General features: G+C 37.7%; 1 protein-coding gene across 1 annotated transcript; it reads right to left on the reverse strand.

Annotated features, from left to right (window-relative positions):
- Positions 1 to 1062: 1062 nt before the first annotated feature.
- Positions 1063 to 13106, reverse strand: eef1Bb (translation elongation factor 1B beta subunit). The gene is given in 7 exon segments (NM_001124760.1): positions 1063 to 1409; positions 2703 to 2770; positions 3860 to 3982; positions 5175 to 5217; positions 5794 to 5929; positions 11078 to 11200; positions 12973 to 13106. Coding segments are annotated over 7 exon segments (657 nt in total). The 5' UTR covers positions 13053 to 13106; the 3' UTR covers positions 1063 to 1325.

Below are 13106 nucleotides of genomic sequence, written 5' to 3' on the forward strand. Positions count from 1 at the left end.
AGAGTTAAATATAGCAAAATAATATGTTTCGTAGTTTTGGTATTTGTTAACTCGCCCCTTTTATTGCAGGGGGGGGGGGGGTAGGGGGAAGAAGAGCTATTATAGTAAATTCTGGACTGAAATATTAATGTAGATCTTTGACTGTAACATTGATTATTATTCCTGCCCTGTGTTTGTGAACAGTGAATGCCAAGTAAAATAATAAAATAAGGATCTATACCTACAAGGTATACAGACCAATGCAAGAATTACAAAAGTTTCAGCAATAAAAGAAGTTCCATCTCAGCAAACGTTTTATTGAAATCTATACCGTTCCGTCAAACGTGTTGATACAAATTAAAAGCATCCATTCTGGCAAGTCATGTACACTGTACTGGAATGATGTAATTCACCACATGATTAAATTACAATCAAATTTGAATTGGCAAAATGTAAATTTAGTTTGTTTGACAAATAAAGTACCTGCAATCAATCACTTTAATAATTTATCCAGAAAAGAAAATACTGTTGATACCCATTATGACTGATTTTCAGATTCAAAAGGAAACAGTTAGTCAATGGTCATACCAAGAAGATTTTTCTTTTTGATCTACGATTGTGGATAAAAGTCATATGTCATCAGAGACCCATTGCATGGAATCTTCCTTCAGTACACATTGATGCAATTACACAAAGATTCCTTGAGGTTTTGAAGATATGATTGAAGCCACAGGGAGCATCATAGCTTGATGTTGTAACTCTCTCAAAGTGGTTTACAAATAAAAGGCATATCCCCCAGAAGATGGCTGAGGATATTTCATAGATATTTCAAATTCATCCACCCCAAGCCAAGTTGCAGATAAAAGCTTTGCTGTTTCATAAAAGAATGATGTCACTCTGCTCCACCGAGTACTAACCAGCCCTTCAAATGATGCTTAGAAGAGAAGGAATGGAAAGATAGATGTCAGCTGTTACTACAAGACACAAGGTATGAAAGCATCCGGCCTCTCCCGGGTGGAAGCTGATGACTAGAAGGCTTTGAGAGCGGCAATAAGGGAGATGAAAAGTTCAACCCCTCAGCGTGGGAAAATGCACCCCGAATGATGATGATGATGATAATGATAATGATGCCAACAGATTTGGTTCTCAGTGTATATCGGGTGGTGAATCTTTAAAAAAAATTTTTTTTACTGACTACAGGTGTATCAACTTGTACTCTTGCACAGGAACATGTATGCCTGGTGAGTTTTCAGATCTTGCTTTCTCTGGGACCGCTTATCGCTGTCGGTCAATCAACGTACATGTGCCGAGATGGAGTGGGCATGAGATGAAGACACACGGTGACCTTAGACCTTGTTGAATGCTGCGATGTCGACTGACTGGACGGTGTCAAACTCCTCTATCTCTTCTTGTAGCGCATCGACACTGACCTGCGTAGAGAGAAAAGAAGGGACAGGCTTCGTGAGCAGATAGCAATGGGCCAGGTGTATTCTTTCTGAACCTATGGCTGAAAGGGGAAGTCTACCCTGATATGAAGTTAGTTTGAATATAAGCTGAACAATTAATAATAATAATGTTCAGTTCTTGTATAGCGCGTAATACATTATGAATTATACAACTCACTCCCAGATCCTAATCAAATGATTGGTAATGCGCGGTCATGTGTGATATATACACACAGCCTCAACTCGAGTGCGATAATGAAGTCATGCTCATGCATCATTCGTATAACAACGTCTCTATGTGCTTGCAAAGGGCTTTGGAAATGATTACCCTAGCTTTACCTCCGGCAGCTGGGATCAGCATTTCAAGGAATTGGAGAAGCAGATCAGTGAAAGTATGAGTAAAATCCAATGGAACAATTAGGAAGATTCAAATTTGAAAACTATTAATCAATTCAAGACAAAATGGCAACTTTGTGACGTCTCATGTACATCATTGCCAAAATGATCAAACTACATCTAAGTGTATTTCATTGCGCCTTGACGTTGTACATGCCAGATTAAGGGTGCAGCACAGGACTTGCATAGCGTTGCACGTAACTTGCATACTGCTCCCCTAACATAGCATTGCCAGGCAGTGATGGAAGAGATTTAAAACATACACATGTTTTGAATTACATTCAAACAAGTGACTGAATATACGTTTGCCATTGGCTAGATTCTTTAACCCGTCATCTAATTCCTGGGCCCCATTTCATAAAACTTGTCATCAATAACAAACGCTTAATTTCTATGACAAATTTGCTCCTAGCCAATCAAAAACCACGATTTCAGTAGCTTATAACACTTATTGTAACTAGTTGTTGATAATAATAATAATAATATTTTGTGTTTATATAGCGCTCAATACATCGATCCAACAATGTGCCTAAGTGCTGTACAGATATATTATTACCCCGGTCATTGGATTCAGGCTTACCCGCACACAATGTGTGCACATTTTCCACTCCCTGGGGAGCATTCCAGCCAGTCACCATTTTACAAGCGCACACTTGCTCGTCCAACTACATGAACTTTTGCATCCTACTGGGTACCCATTTAACACCTGGGTGGAGAGTAGAAAGTGCAGGTAAATATCTTGCCAAAGGATAGTAGTGCCGTGTCGGTATTCGAACCCTCGACCTTCGCGTCTCCAGTCAAGCGCCTCAAACTACTCGACCACGACACTCCCAAGTCTTATGGAACAAGGCCCTGATCTTTAACACGTGAAGTACCACCTACCTTTTCATCTTCAACTGTGCACAGAACTTGGAGTTTCTCGATTCCATAGCAGATCGGGACACGTTTAGCTAGAGAGAAAAGGTGGAATTTTAAAGATAGAAAGGCTTACAATTTTCCTGGAAGATATCTGAAGAATAAGATATTAACTTTAAATAATTCCAAAATATACTACAGGTACGAATCTTCACCGATTAGCGCTGTATAGACGATCAACAGAAGGTTACATGATATTCTTTGGCACAGGTACATGTAGGTGCATGGGAATGTTTCATAAAGACTAAGATCAACTTTAAGTTAGACTAACTATTATGGCAGGCTGTTCCTGCCACTGTTTTCTCTCACCATTTACTGGCATTGGTCTCTCAAGGGACGTACAATTCATGGTCACAAATCTACAGAATTTACATGGTTGATAGTTCATTATTGAAGAAAAAGTAAGTTTCTAAAGATCATAATGGCAAGAACATCCAGTTGCATGAATAGCCTGCCGTAGTTAAGTCCAACTTAAAGTCGATCTTACTCTTTGTGAAACACTCCCCAGGAGATCACACAATAAGTCTTCTATTGAAATCAGTTCATACAAAGATTCTTGTAAATTGTCCTTCCTTCCGAAAATACCTACAGACTGGAACTATTAACCACGATCCATAGTTAACAATCAAGATCCCGACGTATTCAAGGCTCATGTGTAACAGTATTATCTATGGAATTATTCTACAATTTTATGAACACACCCAGTCCAACTCATTTTACTCCAACAGGGGGGTGTTTCAGAAGATACTAAGTAGAACTTAACTCTAAGTTGGACCTAAACATTATGGAGAGCCATTTGTAGCCCTTAAAAAAAATGTATTCAAGTAATTATAACGTTTTAGACGTTTTATAAATTCCACATCAAGAACATGAAATCCCCTTGATAATAGAAAATATGAATGGTTTGAATCAACATTTTATGCCTTTTAAAATAACTTTCATCAAATATTTTCATAGATGCTAACGGTTTTCCAATTGTTAAGACCAACTTAAAGATAAGTTCAAACTAGAATCTTTGTGTAACACCCCCCAGGAGTGTTGAGCTGTATCATTTCAGATTCAGATTCAGATTTGTGGCACAGAAAAAAAAGAAGGGCAGAGACAAAAAAAAAAAGATCACTCACATGCACCCCAATGAAGTCCATCTTTCACTATCGCACGAACCGCTTTTTCGATGTCACCGAGATCCGTCTCGTCATCTTCGGGCTTCACGTCAAAGAGAACGCTGGATTTGGCGATGACAACCTCTGTAAGCGTAATAATAATAATAAAAACGTAACTCATAAAGCGCTTACCACCGAAGTCTCTAAGCGCTATAACAAACAAAATGGACTGAAACAATTACATATTAAACAAAACAAAAAAGTGCAAATAACCCAACAAATTACAATACATATAAAATACACATCAATGTGAACAGAGTAACTTATATCATTTAATCATCAAAAGCAATTTTAGAATGATATCAGATAACAAGGTCTCAAATTACCAAGAACTATCATACTTGTTCATGAATGCATATGATGTTACTAAAGATTATTATTATTTCATATTATTTAGTTGTGACTGCTGAGAGCTAGAATTGTGCTTATTAGGGACTTTTAGATTTGCACAACGACAACGTGGATTGCTACGATCGACGTCCCTTTAATGCACTGCCTTGAATGGGCGTCACACGTATCAGTCCACGCGAATCTAAAAGTCCCTACTGTAAGGCTATAACAACATGTGACTTTCTGGCTCTGAGCACCTACATTGCGTGTAATGTTAGCAGAAAACGAATTTCTGTAGTATTGGGTATGGACAATAAAACTTGAAACTTGAATACAATAAATTGTTGAACTTCCTAGACCTTTTCTCAAAGAAAGATACACGTACATGTAAGCCCTGGTCAGACCGTTTCGTTATGAAAGAAACTGCTGGGCAGCAATTGGAAAAAATGATGAATTGGTATATTCTGTCATTTCTGTGAGGTACTGGAATCATGAAAATAGGGACTTTTAGATTCTGCACAATGAGAACGTGGACTGCCTTTCAAGGCAATGTAAAGTCCTTTTAAGGCACTTGCAGTGACGTCACATTGCCTTAAAAGGGCAGTCCACGTTCTCGTCATGCAGAATCTAAAAGTCCCTAAAGCTAAGAAATGGACTCGGTCTTGTGAAGTTTAACTGTGCACACAAATGGGTGTATGGAGCTGCACAAACAAGTGTCCCAAATTCTCAGCTAATTTTCGTATCTCGCATATGAGAACATTTGAAGAGCAATCCATTTCAGGGAGCATTATTATACAGATTATGAGCTCACAAATCATGGCACACTTAACTTACGCACAAAATATTTTTCTTTTCAGTGATTGGTAGGCTTTAAACCTGGACTCAAGTCAGTACTGGTCATTTTGATAACTTGCTTTGGAAACTACAAATCGGGATCTTTACTTACTCTTTGGTTTCTTCACCTCGATTTTGGTTTTAGGAGCTGGTTTCTGAATTTAAAAAAAGAAGGGAACATGACAAAAACATACATGACATACATTTTTGCGTTCTTAAATCTCAGAAAAAGTTAGATTTATTTAATACTTCCTAAACAAATATATACATTACAAAATGATTAAGTGATTTAATATTTTTTCCAACCCTGATTTCCAAGAGGTAAGACTGACTTTATAGATACATTATTTGTATTTCTAATACGGTAATCATGTCACACAGACGGTAATAAAAGTCGTGGAATGATAAATAGTGAAAAAAGCTGTCTTGTCTTTTCAGATAAGTCAAAGACACCTTCCACAGATACCATTTTGATACATGGGGCTCAGGGTGAAATAGCCCCCGAAATTCCAAAAAGGGCCCCGAAAATCAGAAAAGAGCCCCCTTAAATTTGCAAAGAGTTCAATGCAAAACAAATTTTAGAATGTTATTTTCATGTAGGCGAGGTTGAAAAGTAGCCCCCGAAAAATAAATATTATTTTTTTCCCTGCCATCCAATTTTTAAAAACATACATGTACACTGCAAGAGGAATGACACTTGAAGCGTTTGTACAAGAAAAAAATTGACTCACCGCTTCCTCCTCCTCATCTGATCCAAAGCAGTCAAAATCATCATCATCATCATCGTCATCTCCGGCAGGTTTCTTGGCAGCAGCTGGGGTGCCTGCAGGGCCATAGTCACCGAGAGCTTTGGCTACCCCAGGAAGGCTGGTTTGAAAATAGAGTGGTAAAGACACAAGATCCTACTTACTCAAATCGTTCAATTGTGTATTTGCTCATGAAAAATGAAAAGCAAGACTTGAACCAAGGATTGTACACAAATCAGCCATTAAAGTGACTTGGTGACATTGTTGAAGGTTGATGAAAAAATTGCTTCATTTTTGTATAAAATGTTACTTACTATATTCCTTCTACTGTACATACTAACCCTCTGACATGCAAAAAATCCTGGAAAAATTCTCAAACCACGAAGATATCTATGGTTTTCTTTGAAGGAGTCGATGTATGACACCCTCTAACAGTGATTAACAGTAAATTCTCCCCACCATTTTTCCATTAAAGGTGAATTCCATTCATATTGAATTAGGTATCGTTAGAATGGTTATTTTCAGTTCTTCATTTTTGTTTATAAGTTCATTGTCAATAAACATAAGGGGAAGGAGATATAATGGAATGAAGTTACGAGAATCAAGTTTTTCTGAGAGAATTTCGACTACGATACCATTAGGAGATTTGGGCATGTGACGTCATTCCGTGGACTACTCACAACCCGGTCACCGCGCGCATTCTATTCGCAATCAGATAGCACTGCAGTGTACATATCAGAGTGAAAGTATAGACGTTATATCGGGATATTAATCATCAGTAAAAATGACATAAAACAGCTCAGATGAACTCGAAATGATCTTGGAGTATGATGAAGAAGAAGTTAGTAGCAGTGATGATGGTATATAAGTGAAGATGATGTCGAATTGGGCGAATTAAAGACGACGAAAATGTAAACGCTGATCGAATCGTGATGCGGGAGTTCAATCTGCCAGCTAGGCCTACTCCAGGAAGCTCCGACGCCGAGCTTCGGCGAGTGCATAGAGAAACATTCAAACAGCGGGTGGGGCGACATTATCTCAAAATATGCGAAGGGACTAATTACAATTTTGACTTTACTAGGTTGCTCAACTTCTCTGAGCATCTGGCTGGCCAGTTGAAATTATAATTTGAAGAATTAGTCTTCGATGGGGAAAAGGGGGTGATTCTTCGTCCTACCCCGACGATTCTTCCCTGTTGTATATCGTCGATTCAACATGCATGGCGAAGAAATAGTACCGCACTACCGCGCCGTCTTTCTGCTGAGTTTTTGTTTCGATCAGCACCGAGACATTTCATCTAGATCAGTAGTAATTACAAGCCAAGTTATAAACAACCGTTTTAGCTCACCTGCATTCTGATCGCGGTCTCATTGCTTAATTTGTTCGAATGACAGACGTTTCAGCTAATTTATAACCCGAGAAAAACAACTTTATCTCCAAAAAATGTCACGCTGCAATTGCAGCTCAGCTCAGCCGTTCGTAGTGCAGTGTTCACCCACTGCGGTGAAGACTGCACTACGAACGGCTGAGCTGAGCTATCGCGAGTTCTCCCCGTGCCGCGAAATTCAAGTTACGCTAATTATCAAAACAATATAGGCGAAGCCGGTGTGTCAGGATCTGCAAGACGATCAATTTTACAGTACCAAACGTCAATATTTCAAGGAAACCAAACATCGGGAAGTAACCAATGCTTATATAATTGAAAGAATGTTTATTACTTTATTGTAAATTCGATAAAACACTTCATTAAATATCACAAAAATTGCAAAATCTACTAACAAAATGCATGTTTGTGTACATTTTTACATTGAAAGAATACGTTGTACTTCCGGGTTTAGGAACAGTCCACGGAAATACGTCACATATACTACGTCACGAAGGAGAATATCAACGCTTCCGGGTTCCTCTGCTTACACTTTTGATCTTTCTAAGTCTAATAATAATTTAACAACACATGCAAATTTCTGTCAATCAATGTATTTGTATTTCTTATGTCATAAGCATTCCAACAATAGCAAACATGCATATTTTCATCACTTTCTTCCAAATTCACCTTTAAAAAAAGACATATAACAGGCTATACAAAATTAGGGATGTCAGACGCTCGCGCTGCAATCCTGAAATCGAGCCATCAATGTGCGTACGAGCCAACGGTGATTGTAGTCGAAATAAAAACATGCAATCTTTAAAAATTCATTAAAAATCAAAATTAGCAGGAAAGAACTAATTGATAAATAATTACCGTAGATTAAAGTTGTATTCCAATATTGGAAGCATTTTCTTCACAAGTAGAATTGTAGAATCAATCAAAATATGGCAGTAAAGATGAGCTCTAATTCGCCCATTGGCCCTTTGCAAGCGTTTGAAAGGCATTGCTGCAGCCATGGCACTGCTTTTCTGTGACTCTCTGAAAAACTGCACATGTTTACATCGAAATCTGGAGGTGATCCCGGGGTCACACAATGCCCAAATTTGGACATGCCATTCATGAAACTTAAAAAAGTTGACCATGCGCGTTGACTTTTTTGCCTACCCCATACTGTTAATATATTTGAGCAGTAAAAAAAAGTTCCAATTTATAGCGATCTTTTTCTTATAAAAATGAACTTTTTGCAAAAGTCAATGTTAGTATATTTATAAGTGATATCCAAGCTATCTTTGAGCCAAAAATCTAAGGGAAATTCATTCAGGATCATCTACAGATAATCACAAACTTCCGATGTATACTACCCAAGACTGAACAACCGTAAGTCTTGACACTCGCCCTCAACCCCTGGTGATTCTGTGCTGAACACGTACGGACCGAACGAAATATTTGCAGCTAGAAACTACTTTCCATGGATAAATTGAGAATTTTGATCGACTACAAACGTTGAATATAAGTTTTTCATAATTAAAGACTCCATTATTAAAGCAATAACTCAGTATTTATTATAGAAAAAAAAGTTGAAATGTTGAATGTGGGTACGAGTGAAATGCCGGGAGGAAGTATAAATAAAAGAAAAGAGTGATGTTATCATCAAGCCGCAATGGCCACGTGCGCGCACTTGGAAATTTCCATTGTAAGCGCCGGCATGTGGCTCTTCTTCAAAGTGTACAAACTCCCTCTTTAAAAAAGATAAAATGCAAGAAATTATTAAAACAATGTTTCAAGGGAAACTAAACACTGTTTCGAGGGAAATTACGTAGAAATGAGCAATTCTAGTGACTCAGCTGTAATTGTAAATATACAGGTGTTATTCTCCTGATACATTTGTAACATTACAAGAGGTTTTCTGGACATTTACCATATTTGTTTTCCTTTATCAAAAAGCAATTTTACATGTACTTGGAATTCATATATTTTTCCACCATGACTGCCAGAATTTTAATCCAAGTTTACATTGAAATATCATCTTATATTTGTATCGCTGATTATTTGAAAATCTTTACTTGAAAATAAGCGATCCTCCAGATCCTCAAATCGATCCTTAAATTTTATCAGGAAACATTTTTTCTGTGATATTTTTTTTTTTTAAATCTTCCTTTTTCTTTGTTTTTCTTTGTTTGTTGCCATGGCAACCTTATATTTTAATTTTAAAAATGTTGTGGAAAGATGTCCCTGCCATTATCTTGGAATGCAAAGTGTTTTGAGTAGCAATTTGATCTGGAAAGTAAATACCGGTATATTACTTTATAAATATTTTCTTATTTTCTTTGTTTTGTTTCCATGGCAACAATATATTTAATTTCAAGGTTTCTCTTAAAAATGTTGATAAAAGAATATAATGAAGAAAAGTTCTGTTGAAATTTCAATGAGAAACAAGATATATTTTTTGAGATATGGCACATCAAACAATGCTTGCAATGTTGAGGTATGTACTTTTTACTATGTACTTAAATTACACTCGGTGCCATGCTTACATTGTAATTTCCTATGCAAAAACTTCAGGAAATACCCCTAAATAAAAATATTACAAAATTAATATCTCGAGAATCGATTTATATTTTGACTCCATTTTTTTTCCATATTGAATGATAAATTGTGTTCTCCAAATACAGTGCAAAATTGTCATGATTTAATGGACTTCAATTTTTAGTCTATCATCCCTAACAAAATCTGTCAACACTTAAATGTCTGGAATGGAATATAAAGCCATTTTATTGCTTAAAAAAATTGCTAATATGCAATTAAATTGTAATAATATAGTTGGGAGAATTAAGGAATTGATCAGATCCGTTTTTCTCAATTTGTACCATGAATAATGGTCCGTTTTTACTCAAATTTTCAGATTATCTTAAATCGTACATCTAGCATTGAAGTCACTACCTAAGCACCACTATCTCTAATCTGAACAATGTTACAAAGTCCCTTTAAGTAATTCTTTGCATTTTCCTCCCATTCCCCCATTTGGTGAGGTCATTATCTTACATGTACGTTCCCCTCACCTGAAAACTCTTTGAGAGACTAGGGGGAATTTCTTGATAGGACTACGGGTTTGCTGTGTGCAGACTTTTTCACCCATTAATGGTATTTCCACCAACTCTGGTGTCAGCGAAATATGGCCTTCTGCACATGGAAACTGACCACCCACTCCCTTTAAGTAGACTTCGCAACTTATTTGCTATTGATTTTGAGTGCGATTTTCTCCTCCACAGCATAGGCGACACCAAATACTTGATAATACAGTCAAACCTGTCTATAGCGACTGCCCAAGGGAAACACAAAAATGGGTCTTCGTAGACAGGTGGTCTTTATAGACAAGTTCCTTTAGTACATGATTCAATGGGACAGTGAACAAAATACACGGGGCTCAGGGCGAAATAGCCCCCGAAAATTTGCATAGAGTTCAATGCAAAACAAATTTTAGAATGTTATTTTCATGCAGGCAAGGTTGAAAAGTAGCCCCCGAAAAATAAATATTAATTTTTTCCCTGCAATGGGAAACCATTTTCATGGGAAACAAAAAATGTGGTCTAAGTTGCAGAAAAGTGGTCACTAATGCAGGTTTGACTGTAACAAAAAGCAGTAATAAAGCAGCAGTAATTGACTTTAACTGTAATATTGACTTTGACTGTAATAAAGCAGCAGTGAAAAAAATACACGGGGGCTCGGGGCGAATTAGCCCCTGAAATGCCCAAAAGAGCCCCGAAAGTAATAAAGGAGCCCCCAAAATTTGCATAGAGTTCATTGCAAAACAAATTAAGAGTGTAATTTTCATGAAAGCAAGCTTGAAAAGTAGCCCCCCAAATTTTTAAAGTATTTTTTCCCTATAAAGCAGCTACATACCTGGTAAATGTGGAAGAGTATGACTTGACTTGGTTGTACCATCTGAGTGCATTGAAGAGCTCAGCAGCTGGGGCCCCGCTCATGGCTTTGAAGATGACTACATCGGCTTGAGATGCTGTGTACCTGGGATTCGGGGAGAGACAAGTTATAATAATAATAATAATAATAATAATAATACATGTAAGAATCTTTTCAAGTCCACTCCAAATTTTATTCAACCGAAAATGGAAATTCTTCTTGCCCAATTGATCGTGAGCCCGGCAGCCACTGAGCAGCGCCAGATCGACGTTGCTCTATCCCCTATTGATGAGCACCAAACAAGGTAGCAGCAACTCCCGTCTTTTAACGTCTTTTGGTAGTTGGAAGAGTAAGAATGGCATTAAATATCAATGTGAATTTAAATAGTGCTTTACTGAAAAACTACAATCACCTGTTTCTTTTTCATCCTATTCCCTTTTTTTCCCTTCTTTTTCATCCTTTTTGAGTGAAATTGAGCCTCAAAATCACCAATGGTTAAGACTACTTTATTTCGCCTGTAGTATTGGAATCATGAATTTGTAGCTTATTATAGTTTTGTGAAACAGCCCAATAGGTTGTCCACTTTCATTTCCTGACACGTAGGTCGCGGCAAAGATACAAACATCATCGGTTTTGTGTAACAGCCCCCAGGAAACCCCTTTCTCTCTTATTAGCCTCCCCCTTCTTCGTTGATTCTGTCCTCAGTTTGTCTCCATCTGACCATCTTCCTTTTTTACCATATTCCCCTTGTTATCTTTTTCTACTTTGTCTTCATTACTGAAGTATATGGTAGAGGTGTCGTGGTAGAGTGGATATGTCACCAGATTGTGGACCACAAGGTCCGCTATTCAAGTCCCGCCGCGGCACGTAAGTTATATCCTTTGGCAAAATATTAATCCACACTCGACTCGGGTGAGATAAATGGGTAGCTGGTAGGATTATTCCTTGAAATGCACTGTGCACTGATAACGGCTGCCGGAGCTAAAACTAGGGTCAGTGCATTAGTGATTTCATAATGTATTATGCGCTGTACAAGAACTGAGTATTTAAAACTTGAAGCTTGGCTGCTGCCTCCGAATTCTTCAGGTATTTGGAGTAAAGGTAAAGCCAGTTCCAATATAATAATGACATCACTTTGAAATTACGACCTTAGTCTCTGGTTAGGCAGCCTACAAGTACAAATATTAAGGGCGTGCTGGTCCGAGAATGAGGATATTCTAATAAACACAGACAAAATGCGTCCTCAAAAATAAGGATCATCTGCATTTTCGCAGACGTTTTTTTTTCATCAACGCTCTGCGGGTTTCAGGTTACCAAACCAAAATTAGATCTAACTATTGAAAATTGGGGGAGAAAGTTTAAAAAAGAGAGCCGACCCTACCCAAATTAAATCAGATGCTATTAACGAACGAAAGAGACAGAAAATTCGGTCTAGGTCTAGGTCTAGGCTAATATTCCCTCGCACGGCAGCCAAGATTTATTTCCATAATTTCATAAGTTATCCTAAAATTATAAAAATACTGAATTTGATTCATTTGCAAACAATTACAGCTCAAAATTGTAATTTAAAGTCTTACTCTTATAAACTTGGTTCACATGCAACATGATTATTTTAAGTGAGCTACATCTAGTCTAGATCTAGTACATGTTAGGATCCCTCGCAACGTCTGATGGGCAGATGGGCGGGGCCGCGCCGGGCCGAGCAGTCAAGCGGGCGCGGGGTTTTACTGTTAATACACTTACAGAGACTTGAGTAGGCCGTCAATGGCCGTAGGCCTGCCTACTCATCCGGCGCGGAGCTGCAAGCTGAGGCCTGAGTGAGAGAAAATACAAGAAATCTTGTAACGTCAAAAAATAATGATTTCTTAAAATATTACCCTTCAATGTAACTGCGATCCGAAAGGAAATCATTAAGGGCAGCTTGCCCACCACTTTTCTTTAGATCACCGAAACCCATTTTTGGTTAGAGATGAAATTTCTTGAGAATTATAGATGAACAGCAACAATGTCA

This window comes from Strongylocentrotus purpuratus, unplaced genomic scaffold (assembly GCF_000002235.5).
Source record: "Strongylocentrotus purpuratus isolate Spur 01 unplaced genomic scaffold, Spur_5.0 spur5_scaffold_19, whole genome shotgun sequence".
NCBI classification, from domain to species: domain Eukaryota; kingdom Metazoa; phylum Echinodermata; class Echinoidea; order Camarodonta; family Strongylocentrotidae; genus Strongylocentrotus; species Strongylocentrotus purpuratus.